The 13,953-nt window shown below is 43.0% G+C and overlaps 1 protein-coding gene across 3 annotated transcripts in view; it reads right to left on the reverse strand.

Annotated features, from left to right (window-relative positions):
* The window catches only part of ptpn21 (protein tyrosine phosphatase non-receptor type 21), a 103,883-nt gene that overhangs the window by 8,648 nt on the left and 81,282 nt on the right, over positions 1–13,953 (reverse strand). For all 3 annotated transcript variants that reach the window (XM_038776060.1, XM_038776070.1, XM_038776076.1), the window contains 2 exons: positions 12,473–12,554; positions 10,542–11,947 (listed from right to left, as the gene is read on the reverse strand). In XM_038776060.1, coding sequence (XP_038631988.1) covers positions 10,542–11,947; positions 12,473–12,554 — 1,488 coding nt within the window. The remainder of the gene's footprint in view (positions 1–10,541; positions 11,948–12,472; positions 12,555–13,953) is intronic.

Here is a 13,953-nt window from a genome sequence, read left to right on the forward strand (position 1 = left end):
AGAAAACGCAAGAGGAAGTTTCTCCAGTGAGCTAAGGGAAGTGGAGGAGGCAGAAGCAGCAGCTGAATGCATGGTCTTGACTTTTAAACAAAATAGTCCATGAGCTCCTTGCATTTACCACCGGAGGTGAGAATAGAGGCACAGGAGAGTAGTTTAAGATGGTTTGTGTTGGAGAAAAGAAACTAATACCTTTGCTAAAATATTCAAAACTCATCCAAGAAGGCAATGGAGGGAAGAACCCACTAATGCAGAGTCAGAGTTTTATAGCACAGAAAGAGACATTTCGGCCCATCGTATCTATGCCGGCCATCAAGCACCTATCTATCCTGATCATTTTTTCCAGCACTTTGTCCGTAGCCTTGCATGCTATGGTGTATCAAGTGCTCATCTAAATGCTTCTTAAATGTTGAAGGTTCCCGCATCTACCACCCTTTTAGAGAGAGTTCCAGATTCCCATCACCCTCGAGGTGTAAAGGTTTTTCCTCAAATCCACTGTTCCTTGCTTTAAATATATGTCCCCTGGTTACTGGCCCCTCAACTCAGGGGAATAGTTTCTTCCTATATACCCTATTTTCTTCATAATTTTGTACACCTCAATCAGGTTCCCCCTCACTGCTCTTTTTAACATAAATTTAGTGTACCCAATTCATTTTTACAATTAAGGGACAATTTAGCGTGGCCAATCCACCTACCTTGCACATCTTTGGGTTGTGGGGGCGAAACTCACGCAAACACAGGGAGAATGTGCAAATTCCACACGGACAGTGACCCAGAGCCAGGATTGAACCTGGGATCTCGGCGCTGTGAAGCAGCAGCACTAACCACTGCGCCACCGTGCTGCCCATCTCTCTCCCCCCCCCCCCCCCCCCCCCCCCTCACTGCTCTAAGAAGAACCATCCCACCCTATCCAGCCTTTCATTATAACGGAAATGCTCCAGCCCAGGCAACATCCTGGCTAATCTCCTCTGCACCCTTTCTAGTGCAATCACATCCTTCCTATTGTGTGGCGACCACAACTACACTCAGTTCTCTAGCTGTGATCTAATTATACAGCTCCTTCATAACCTCCCTGCTCTTATTCTATGCCTTGGCTAATAAAGACAAGTATACCATATCCCTAACTACCCGTCCTGCTGCCTTCAGGGAGCTATGGACATGCACCCAAACATCCTTCTGGTCCTCTGTATTTCCTAGCTTGCTATTTACCACACATTAATTTTTGTTTCATCTGCCAACTTGCTGATCATATCTGAACATTCCTTTTATTAAATAAATTTAGAGCACCCAATTCATTTTTTCCAATTAAGGGGCAATTTAGCATCGCCAATCCACCTAACCTGCACATCTTTGGGTTGCGGGGGCGAAACCCACGCAAACATGGGTAGAATGTGCAAACTCCACATGGACAATGACCCAGAGCCGCGATTGAACCTGGGACCTCGGTGCCATGAAACAGCAGGGCTAACCCACTGCACCACCGTGCTGCCCATCCACAACATTCCTGCCTCGATCATATACACTACAAACAGCAAGGGAACAAGCACCAATCCCTGCGGTACGCCACCGGACACAGGCTTCCGGTCACAAAAACAACCTTCAACCAACACCCTCTGCTTCCTGCCACTAAGCCAATTTTGGATATAATTTGCTAAATTATCCTGGATTCCATGAGCTCTTACCGTCTTAATCAGTCTCCTATGTAGGACCTAGGGTAGTTGATGTAAGACCACTATTCAAAAAAGAGAGATAATGCGGAACGATAAAGACCAGCGAGATGAACATCAGTAGCACGGAAGTTGCTAGAGTCCATTGTCAAGGATTTCATAATACATTTGGAAAGCAGTGGTATAATCAGATAAAGTCAGCATGGATTTAGGAAAGTGAAATCATGCTCAACAAATCTACTGGAATTCTTTGAAGATGTAACTTGTAGAGTTGATCAGGGAGAACCGGTGTATATGACTTTTTGTTTGTTTGAAAGACTATTTAGACTTAGAACATAGAACATAGAACGATACAGCGCAGTACAGGCCCTTCGGCCCTCGATGTTGCACCGACATGGAAAAAAATCTAAAGGCCATCTAACCTACACTATGCCCTTATCATCCATATGCTTATCCAATAAATTTTTAAATGCCCTCAATGTTGGCGTGTTCACTACAGTTGCAGGTAGGGCATTCCACGGCCTCACCACTCTTTGCGTAAAAAACCCACCTCTGACCTCTGTCCTATATCTATTACCCCTCAATTTAAGGCTATGTCCCCTCGTGCTAGCCACCTCCATCCGCGGGAGAAGGCTCTCGCTGTCCACCCTATCTAACCCTCTGATCATTTTGTATGCCTCTATTAAGTCACCTCTTAACCTTCTTCTCTAACGAAAACAACCTCAAGTCCATCAGCCTTTCCTCATAAGATTTTCCCTCCATACCAGGCAACATCCTGGTAAATCTCCTCTGCACCCGTTCCAAAGCTTCCACGTCCTTCCTATAATGAGGCGACCAGAACTGTACGCAATACTCCAAATGCGGCCGTACTAGAGTTTTGTACAACTGCAACATGACCTCATGGCTCCGGAACTCAATCCCTCTACCAATAAAGGCCAACACACCATAGGCCTTCTTCACAACCCTATCAACCTGGGTGGCAACTTTCAGGGATCTATGTACATGGACACCGAGATCCCTCTGCTCATCCACACTACCAAGAATTTTACCATTAGCCAAATATTCCGCATTTCTGTTATTCTTTCCAAAGTGAATCACCTCACACTTCTCCACATTAAACTCCATTTGCCACCTCTCAGCCCAGCTCTGCAGCTTATCTATGTCCCTCTGTAACCTGCAACATCCTTCCGCACTGTCTACAACTCCACCGACTTTAGTGTCGTCTGCAAATTTACTCACCCATCCTTCTGCGCCCTCCTCTAGGTCATTTATAAAAATGACAAACAGCAACGGCCCCAGAACAGATCCTTGTGGTACGCCACTCGTAACTGAACTCCATTCTGAACATTTCCCATCAACTACCACTCTCTGTCTTCTTTCAACTAGCCAATTTCTGATCCACATCTCTAAATCACCCTCAATCCCCAGCCTCCGTATTTTCTGCAATAGCCGACCGTGGGGGACCTTATCAAACGCTTTACTGAAATCCATATACACCACATCAACTGCTCTACCCTCGTCTACCTGTTCAGTCACCTTCTCAAAGAACTCGATAAGGTTTGTGAGGCATGACCTACCCTTCACAAAACCATGCTGACTGTCCCTAATCATATTATTCCTATCTAGATGATTATAAATCGTATCTTTTATAATCCTCTCCAAGACTTTACCCACCACAGACGTTAGGCTCACCGGCCTATAGTTACCGGGGTTATCTCTACTCCCCTTCTTGAACAAAGGGACCACATTTGCTATCCTCCAGTCCTCTGGCACTATTCCTGTAGCCAATGATGACCTAAAAATCATAGCCAAAGGCTCGGCAATCTCTTCCCTGGCTTCCCAGAGAATCCTAGGATAAATCCCATCCGGCCCCGGGGACTTATCTATTTTCACCTTGTCCAGAATTGCCAACACTTCTTCCCTACACACCTCAATGCCATCTATTCTAATAGCCTGGGTCTCAGCAGTCTCCTCCACAATATTATCTTTTTCTTGAGTGAATACTGACGAAAAGTATTCATTTAGTATCTCCTCAGTCTCCACACACAACTTCCCACCACTGTCCTTGACTGGCCCTACTCTTACCCTAGTCATTCTTTTATTCCTGACATACCTATAGAAAGCTTTTGGGTTTTCCTTGATCCTACCTGCCAAAGACTTCTCATGTCCCCTCCTTGCTCGTCTCAGCTCTCTCTTTAGATCCTTCCTCGCTTCCTTGTAACTGTCAAGCGCCCCAACTGAAACTTCACGCCTCATCTTCACATAGGCCTCCTTCTTCCTCTTAACAAGAGATTCCACTTCTTTGGTAAACCACGGTTCCCTCGCTCGACCCCTTCCTCCCTGCCTGACTGGTACGTACTTATCAAGAATATGCAATAGCTGTTCCTTGAACAAGCTCCACATATCCAGTGTGCCCAACACTTGCAGCCTACTTCTCCAACCAACACATCCTAAGTCATGTCTAATGGCATCATAATTGCCCTTCCCCCAGCTATAACTCTTGCCCTGCGGGGTATACTTATCCCTTTTGATAATCAGATTTGTTAGACATACAGCCATGCTGACTATCCTTGATTAATGCTTGCCTCTAAAAATGGTAATTCTGTTCCTCAAGAATTTTATCCAATAATTTATTTACCGCTGATGTTAGACTTACTGGTCTGTAATTACCTGGTTCTTCCCTACTTGAATAAAGGCACCACATTAGCTATCCCAGTCCTCTGGCACTTCACCTGTGGCAAGGATTTGATGATTAATGTCAAAGCCCCTGCAATTTCCTCTCTTGCCTCACAACAGTCTAGGATACACCTCATCCTGGCCTGGGGATTTATCTGCCTTTCAGCCTGCTGAAACCACCTCCCTCTCAATGCTAATCTGTTCAATTATATCACAGTCCCCCTCTCTGATTTTGATATCTCCATCATTCTTCTCCATAGTGAACACAGATGTGAAATACTCATTTAATACCTCACCTCCATCTTTCGGCTCCACACACAGGTTGCCACGTGGTCCTCAATTGGCCCGACTCTTTACCTGGTTACCCCCTTGCCCTTAATATACTTATAAAACACTTGGGGATTCCCCCCCCCCCCCCCCCCGCCAGTGTTTTTCATGCCCCCTCTTCACACTCCTAATTTATTTTTTAAGTAGCCCCCTTCACTTTCTATACTCTTAAGGCATCCACTGTTTTCACCCCCCTATATCGGCCATACGCCTCCCTTTCTTTTTCCGCTCCAATCCACATATCCCTTGACATCCAGGGTTCTCCAATCCACATATCCCTTGACATTCAGGGTTCTCTCGACCTTTTGGTCCCCCCCTTTAACTTTACAGGAACATGATAGCTTTACACACTTCCTATTTTTTAAATGACTCCAACTGCTCTGATGTGGATTTTCCCACAAGTAGTTGCTCCCAGTCCACTTTGGCCAGATTTGTCTTATCCTATTAATTGGCCTTCCCCCAATTCAGAACCAATATTTATTTCTGGTCCAGCTTTGCCCTTTTGCATAACTACCTTAAGTCTTATTGATGATGTGGAGATGCCAGCGTTAGGCTGGGGTGAGCACAGTAAGAAGTCTTACAACACCAGGTTAAAGTCCAACATGTTTGTTTCAAACACTAGCTTTCGGAGCACTGCTCAGGACCTGAGGAAGGAGCAATGCTTCGAAAGCTAGTGTTTGAAACAAACATGTTGGACTTTAACCTGGTGTTGTAAGACTACTTAAGTCTTATTGAGTTATGGTCACAATCACCGAGATGCTCCGCCATGTCTGGCTTTATTCCCTAAAATTAGGCTCCTGCCTTGTAGGACCTTCTACAACCTGGGTCAAAAAGCTCTCCTGGATGCACTTTTAAGAATTCTGCCCCATCTAAGCTTTTCACACTCCAACTTCAGCAATATTAATTGGGAAAGTCAAAGTCACCTACAATTATGACCCAGGTAATTACAGACCCCCCAACCCCTCACCAGCACAAACAAACCTCCCTGCAAGGATATTGATCCCATTCTGATTCAGGTGCAACTTGTCCGACATGTACAGGTCCCACTTCCCCAGAAACAGACCCAGTGATCGAGGAAACTAAAGCCCCTTTTCCTACACCATCTCTTCAGCCACGCATCCATCCTCCTATTTCTATACTCTTCCTATATTACGTTATGATCCAGCCAGATCGGGTGAAGGTTCATTTAAACCAATTGTACACCAAAGACATTCAAATCTACGTCCCTTAGACTTGAGAGTAAAGGTCAGAGGTATTCCAAAGCAATGGGTAGGATGAGTGCATGTAATGGCTTTTAATAGGGAGGTGGCAGGCAAAGATATTGGAACTGGTGATGGCAAAGGCAATTTTTTTTTAGCCCGCCTTCTAACATTTTTCTTTTTCTATTTTGCAGGCCTGGAAGAACAATAAAACCAACATTCCATGAACCAGGATGAACCTCTCATCAACATCTGGAAGCATCAGTTCAGCTATATACTTTCCAGAAGATCTAGTTGACAAATTTGAGAAGGTAGCATTGGTGATTCAGACTACAAGAGAGAACAGGAACAAACAATGGTGGAACACGAGCTAGCAATTTGGTCATGTGGCTGTTATCAATAACAATGCACACATTCTGAAATGCAGCTGTATGGTGAACCTGACAGCTGTGTCAACCTCCAATCCTTAGATAGGAAAGTGCTGACCATGCTGACTGATGAATCTGTCTCTTGATACATATGCAGCCAGCACATCAATTGAGACAGCAAAACTAGCCTGCAATAAGTTGAGGCCAAAAAGCTTGGGAAGCTGGTGACCTTAACTACCACTGGCAGTAGCACAGCAATACTTCAGGTGCCCTTGCAGAAAATGGCAAAGCCAAGTAATTTTGTAATGGCATGCTTGTGCCAAGGCATACAAATATAACTGATGGCACAAAGTCAGGTGCATCCAGTAACACTCGGCTGTTCATTTATCTCCTGACTGCGCTCTTTCATCTTGTACCACCGTAGTCAAGAAATACTTAGTGGGGACATATCTAATTAATCTGAATATATTTGCCACAAGTGTCTTCATGCCTTGTGGTTCCTTCAGTTCTTTTTAATGTGCCATGCTATTGTCGTGTTTTGCTAAGTTTGGTGAATGTTTCACATGCAGTCTAATTTCTAGTGACTTAGCATGCTGTGCGGAGTCTGCACATTCTCCCCATGTCTGCGTGGGTTTCCTCCGATTTCCTCCAACAAGTTCCGAAAGACGTGCTTTTTAGGCGAATTGGACATTTTGAATTATCCCTCAGTGTATCTAAACAGGTGCCGGAGTGTGGAGACGAGGGTATTTTCACAGTAACTTCATTGCAGTGTTAATGTAAGCCTACTTGTAACACTAATAAAGATTGTTATTGATGGACCATCTTTTGCAGGGCATCAAAGCTACTGAGCAAGTACATGTTGCATTCCCTAAAATAGGTTCCGATATAATAAAAAAATTCTGAAATAGATCTATAATAGAAGTATTAAAAAGGTACTGTAGTTATTGTTACCAAAAGAAACCTGCAAAGACTGCTCCACTTTAACAGAGCCCCTGAACAGGGAGTTTCACTTGCATCCATTGAAAATGGTTTTTGGTCTTGCAAAATCTGTGAAACTGCATGCATTCTGGGGCCTACATAGGTCTTTGTCACAAGATGTGTCTCATATACAGCCAGCAGAAAATAATGGGTGCTGTACATGCCTAAAACCTGCTCACCCAATTCTCCAATGTATGTTTCTTTGCTGCACAGACATTAAAGTTGAAGGGGTATAACTATACAACTTATGCTATAAAAATGATCAATATTGGCTTTAAATTAACAGCTTCAAAGTTTTCAACAACATCACATATTAAACCTTTTTTATGTACCCAAATTCACTCATACAACTGTCTCTGCAACACCATTGAATTATTAATGTTTGAGACAAAAGTATTTTCACATTTTCCTCTGACCTATGAAAACTCTTGCCAAAAAGGTTGTGAATCTGTTCACAAGTCATTTCGGGGGTGGGGAAAACATATCACATACTTTTTTTCAAACCAACAAACGGTCAACTTCAATGGAATAAAAGATGATCTAGCCGGAATAAAATGGAATCAAAATTTGAAAGGAACTATAATGGAACAATGGGTGATCGTAAAAGGACAGTCCAATAGAATGGGAAAGTAGGGTTAGGCCTCCCAAACTTGCTGTATTATTATTGGGCGTCGAATGCGTAGAAGTTGCAGGGTTGGAGCAAGGCTCTGTGGGTAAAGATGATGGTGGGCTCGTGTAGGGGTCAGGGTTGCGGGTGCTAGCAACGGCGCCTCTTCCGATGGCTCCAGGAAAGTATTCGGTGAGGCCAGTGGTGATGGCCACATTGAAGATCTGGAGACATTCTAGGCAGCATTTTAAGTTGGGGGCAAGGTCAGGGGGGATGCGAGGTTTCGGAGATGGGACAAGAGAGAATGAAGGAAATTAAGGATGTGTTCCTTGCGGGGGGAAGTGTGTTTGGGCACATGAAGGTTCAGGACTTTGTGCAAAAGGTTTTCCCGATAGTGCTGTCCCTGTCCCTGCTGGAGAGTGTTGGCAGTGCTGGGGTGGGGGAGAAGGTGCTGGAGATGGGGGTTGTTTGGGCGATCTGCGAGAGTATCCTGGAGAAGGATAGGGTGTCCACGGAGGGGTGCGCTGGAAGAGGGACTGTGGTGTGAGGTGCTGTGGAAAGCGAATGCCTCGATGTGCAAGGTTGGGGCTGATACAGCTGAAAATAGTATACATGGCAAAAATCAAGGATGCACCACTGTTCAAGGTGGTCGAGGATGTCTGTGAGCAATGTGGGTGGGGCCCCACGATCCATGTTCATACGTTTTGGTGATGCCCAAAGCTGCAAAGGTTTTGGAGGACGGTCATCTTGGCGGTCTTGCATGTGGATGCGGAGCCTGGTCCCCTTGAAGCCATATTCGGGGTGTCATACGGCCCAACTTTCAGACGGGCATAGGGGCAGATGTTTTGCCTTCACCTCTCTGATTGCTCGTAGGCGGGGCTTGATGGGGTGGAGGTCAGCTTCTCCACCCTGTACCTCAGCGTGGCAGGGGGACTTGCTGGAGGTTTTGATCCTGGAGGTGAAGTTCGAACTGAGAGGGTCAAAGGAGGAGTTCTATGATTGTTGGGGTTTGTTCATCATGCACTTTCAGGAGTTGGTTACCATTGACTGTGGGGGAGGGGGGTACTTTTTTTATATTGTTGGAGTTGTTCTTGTTTTTCTTTTGCACGGTGAAAACAGTGAAAATTTGTCGAATAAAAAATATTTTAAAAGAAACAATAACCGGCAGGAAAAAAGAAAAACACTTGGACAGCCATCATGGGTTTGTAAAAGGCAGACTGTGATTGACGATTCTAATTAGATTTTTTGATAAATGACAGAGAAAGTTGAAGAAAATGCAGTTGGTGGCGTCGAAAAGAATTTTAAGGAAATGTTTAGCAAATTACACTGCAACAGCTTAGTTAACAATATTGAACAGTAAGAAGTCTTACAACACCAGGTTAAAGTCCAACAGGTTTGTTTCAAACATGAGCTTTCGGAGCACTGCTCCTTCCTCAGGTGAATGGAGAGGTATGTTCCAGAAACATTTATATAGACAAAGTCAGAGATGCCGGACAATGCTTGGAATGCGAGCATTTGCGGGTAATCAAATCATTACAGATCCAGAGAGAGGAATAATCCCAGGTTAAAGAGGTGTGAATTGTCTCAAAACAGGACAGTTGGCAGGATTTTGCAAGTCCAGGCCAGATGGTGGGGGGTGAATGTAATGCGACAATGTAATTCAACAATATTGAAGCTCATGGAAAATGGGGGCAAGTGTCAGCTCGGATAAAAGATTTGTTTTAGGGCAAAAGTCATGGTAAATGTTTGTTTGAGGTTATATCAAACTTGGAGGCATGGCAAACAGCGAGGACGATGCAATTGACTACAACAGCACATAGATAGACTCGCAGATTGGGCAGACAAGTGGCAGCTGGAATTTAATATGGAGAAGTGCAAGGTAAAGCGTTTTGGCAGAAGGGATATGGAGAGACAAAATATATTTAATGGTGAAGATGCAGAGTGTGCAGGGGCAGAGGGCTCTGGGGCATAGTAATTTGATGGTGCAGGGCATATGGAGTAGCTAGCAAAGTATCTGGAATCTTGCACTTTATAAGTATGGCTATTGAGTACAAAGGCAGGGCAGATATTCTGAATCTGCATAAAGTTCTTGTTAGGGCACAACCAGAGCATTGCTTTCAGTTCTGATCTCCACACTTTAGAAAAGACGTGAAGGCCCTTGAGAGGGTGCAGAGGAGATTTACTAAAATGGTTCCAGGAATTTAGTTACGTTAGGCTGGAAAAGCTCTCCTTGAAACAAAGAAAGTCAAAGGGAGATCTGATAGAGGTGTACAAGATTGCGATAAGTTTAGATAAAGTAGACAAAAGAAAAGTGGTTTCCATTAGCTGATGGCACAAGGACCAATGGACATTCATTTAAAGTTTTGTGCAACATGTATGGAGGGGACACGAGAAAGCCTTTATACTCAGTGAATGGTAACAATCTGGAATTGGCTGCCTACAAGGATGGTAGAAGGGTAGACAGACACTTGAGCCAAATAAAGTTGCAGGGTTATGGGGATAGAGCAGGGAAAATGGCACTGACTGGACTGCTCTAAACAGAGAATTAAGCATGGACAAGTTGGGCAAATGGCCCCCTTCTGTGCTCTAAAGACTATGATTCTAAATTAATTCTGATGATATATTTTCTTGGGCAAACATAAATATTTCGACAATATTGTGTGGCATTTTAAATATTGATGTACATACAGCTAGTACAAGGAACCAGCATTAAAATACTCACCCCAAGTGGTGGGAGAGCTTCAATAGCATTTAATCTGCCAGAAAGCACTTCAGACATTGGTCTCTTCTTGGAGGACTCTCTTCTTATCTGTTTTTTTCCAATTGCATTGAGGTCAGACTCAGATACAAATGCAAGGAATTGCATTGCTTCCATTGCCTCCCTTTCTGGTACTTGCTTTTCTGAACTGTGCTGGCTAGCTAGAGCAGGTGCAGAGCTGTAGAGATAGTCTGGCAACGGCTCATTAAGGAACTGGTTTGAAACAACTGGTGATTGGGTTGTGGAGTCAAAAGGCGGTATCCGAGATGTCTTCTCAATATATCCTGTATCATACTCCTCATCCTCTTCACTACTGTGAATCAGCATAGTTGCATCGGAGAGAGATCGCCCATGGTAGTAACTTTTCTCTTGATGAATTTCAATATCTCCTGGCTTTGTTCGTTCAAAGTAAACATTTGGTTGTGAACCTGCAGAAGATACTTTTCCTGAGCGTGACTCAACACCTGATGTAGACACAGTCCTTTCTTTTAATCTCCAACTCTCAAAATTGTGCATAAGCCCTGCAATCTCAATGCTGTTACGCTTATGGATGTTGCTATGTACTTTGGCAGAGGTTAGGGGTTCACTGACTTCTTGTAGTGAATGAGCAACAGGCAAACTATCTTCCTGGAAAGTTTGCACAGAGTGATGCACACGCCTTGTTATCAGATCTGGGTTGCTGCTGCTAACATACAGATGTCGTGAAAGGTCAGGTGTACTGTTTGCAGGTCTTGGATAAGGGTAGGGTGGTGGAGGCCTGTACACTTGAGTTCGCAGCATATTTGCTGTATTGTAATCCTGAGTGCGTAATTGAACATTAGTTAATTCGGGTACACTAACAGCCCCAACAACAGGGCGTCGGTCAACTGAATTTATATATGGTGACTGGCTATGGAAACTGTAGTTCAAATGAAAAGGGTGCTGATACACATTTTGGGAATTGAGCTGAGCATGCTCTCTGATTTCTGGCTGACTATAAACAAGTGGGTCTGGTCTGCTGTAAGCATAAGAATTGCCTATGTTAAGATTTCGCATAGAATGACTTTGCCTTTCATTTTGAATCATTCCACGATTAAGCTGCCTCATAACAGTCTCATAATCTGGGGTTGGCCTGTAGGACGGTGGAATAATTGTACTATGTCTGTTTGTTGGGATGTAATCTCCTCTTATTATATCACTTCCAGTGATACTAGGATTTGATGACATAGGAGAAGCTTGCATAAAGTGCTGTGGATTATTTAAAGAGCTTGTGCTATGTGCACTATAGATACTGCCATTTCGGATTCGACCATTGTATTCATATGGAGCTCTATCCAAACTGGTTTGAGATCGATGGAAACAGCTATTTTGATTGTTCACGTAGAGATTGTCTGAAATAAAAAGGTGAAAATTATGCAGAACATGAGTCATACAGATTTAACGTTTGATCTCATCTACACACAAGTTAGCTGAGCAGTGAAATGAGTTGAATCAATATTCATGAGCAAGAGCAATAGACATCATCAGTATACCAGAGACTACATTTTATACCAGATTTATATTTATGCAATAGTCTCCGATTACTTCAAATTCACATCTCTGAATCATTAGTCCAGGCTCTGAATTACTAGTCTCATAATATAACCACTATCCTACCCCTATGCCATCTAAAATAGATGGTACATTGCAAATTAATATTACATACTTGACAGGTTATTTTATAAATGCTTCTGGAATAGAGGTCTGCAACTACAATGTCTAATAATTGTCAAATACATTTTGTATTTTGTTATTATTTCTTCACGGCACTTAAATTTGAATTCTGGACGGTAAAAGAAAAAAAATGGACAAAGGTGATGCCACATTTATGACTCGAAGCAATACTGCCTAAAATGACCTTGATTAAATATTCTTACCGTGGGAAGATTTGTAGGGCTCTATGTAGTGTCCAGTGTAATGTAATTGGGGTAGTGCCATTATGTACTGATGAGGTTTTGGCTAAAACAAAACAAAATGCAATAAAAAGCAAATCAAATCATAGCACATTAACTGCCAACAGTAATTTTATGTTAAACCACTGATTATTCCAAAACCTGTACAAGAAAGGTTAGCACTTATGGCTTAAAACAAAAACATGATTCAAAGGAGGGAATTCTTAGCTAACAAGGGAGTCAAAGAGCATCAGGGGCAGGCAAAAATGTGGAGTCAAAATCAAAATCAGTTCAGCCATGGTGGACAGGCTCACAGGGGCCTGATCGTGCTCATAATTTGTATATTCATATGTAAATAAAGCAATCAAAAAAGGTACACAGGACTAAGCATCAAATACGCACCCATCAGGACAAATCTCGCACGATTAGTCCTATAAATAAATGAGTCTGATTTTGCTTCTATGACAATTTCAAAATCAACAACTTACATCTTCAACCGGGAAAAATATCCTAAGGCACTTCATAGAAGCCAAATCAGACAAAAAAAATGACAAGAGGGGCGGCACGCGGCACCATGGTTAGCACTGCTGACAACGGCTGAGGGTCACTGCCTGTGTGGAGTTTGCACATTCTCCCCACGTCTGCTTGTGTCTCATCCCCACAACACAAAGATGTGCAGGGTAGGTGGATTGGCCACACTAAATTGCCCCTTAATTGGAAAAAGAAAAATGACACTGAGCCAAGATGATGTTAGAAGGGGTGCAGCTTGGTTAAACGGTGGATTTTAAGGAGGACTACAAAGGAAAGCAGTAGTTTATTGGATGGAATTAGAGCTCAGGGCTTAGACATCCAGGCTACCAATAGGGCAAAGGAAGTTTAAGGCAAATGGTTTAGAAAATAACGACAAAAATAATAATTTCTATTAGTTTTATATAGTTCTGTGCAACTGGGGTTTAAAATGGAGACTGCTCTCAACTAAATACAAAATGGAGGCAGAAAACAGCTAGTGAAAGACAAAATTCCTCTTGACCAGAAATCAATTAACTCAAAAATAAAGGCACTAAACTCGAGGAACAGGATGTAGAAACAGACTGGAGGGAATGCAAAACAAATTGTTCTTAATGCCCAATTTCAGCTGCTTGCATTTAGTTTTGTGGGGATTTGTTTTTAACAACCTACAATTGTTTAGATTGCACATTGCTAGAGGGATGTGGAATTCATTTTTTTTTTAAAATGTATTTTATTACAAGCATGTATCAAAACAAATAAACACCCCGGGAAACATACTTCCCAGCAATCAACTATACAGTCTGCACAATTTTTTTTTTTTAAAAAGAGGTGTGGAATTCATAACATCATAGCAGTAGGCCATTTGGCCTGTCGTGTTCATGCTGGTTCTCTGTCAGAACTCAGTTTCATTTCCCTGTCTATTCCCTTCAGCCCTCTGAACTTTCTCTTCAGATAAT

Source organism: Scyliorhinus canicula, chromosome 2 (genome assembly GCF_902713615.1).
Source record: "Scyliorhinus canicula chromosome 2, sScyCan1.1, whole genome shotgun sequence".
NCBI lineage: Eukaryota > Metazoa > Chordata > Chondrichthyes > Carcharhiniformes > Scyliorhinidae > Scyliorhinus > Scyliorhinus canicula.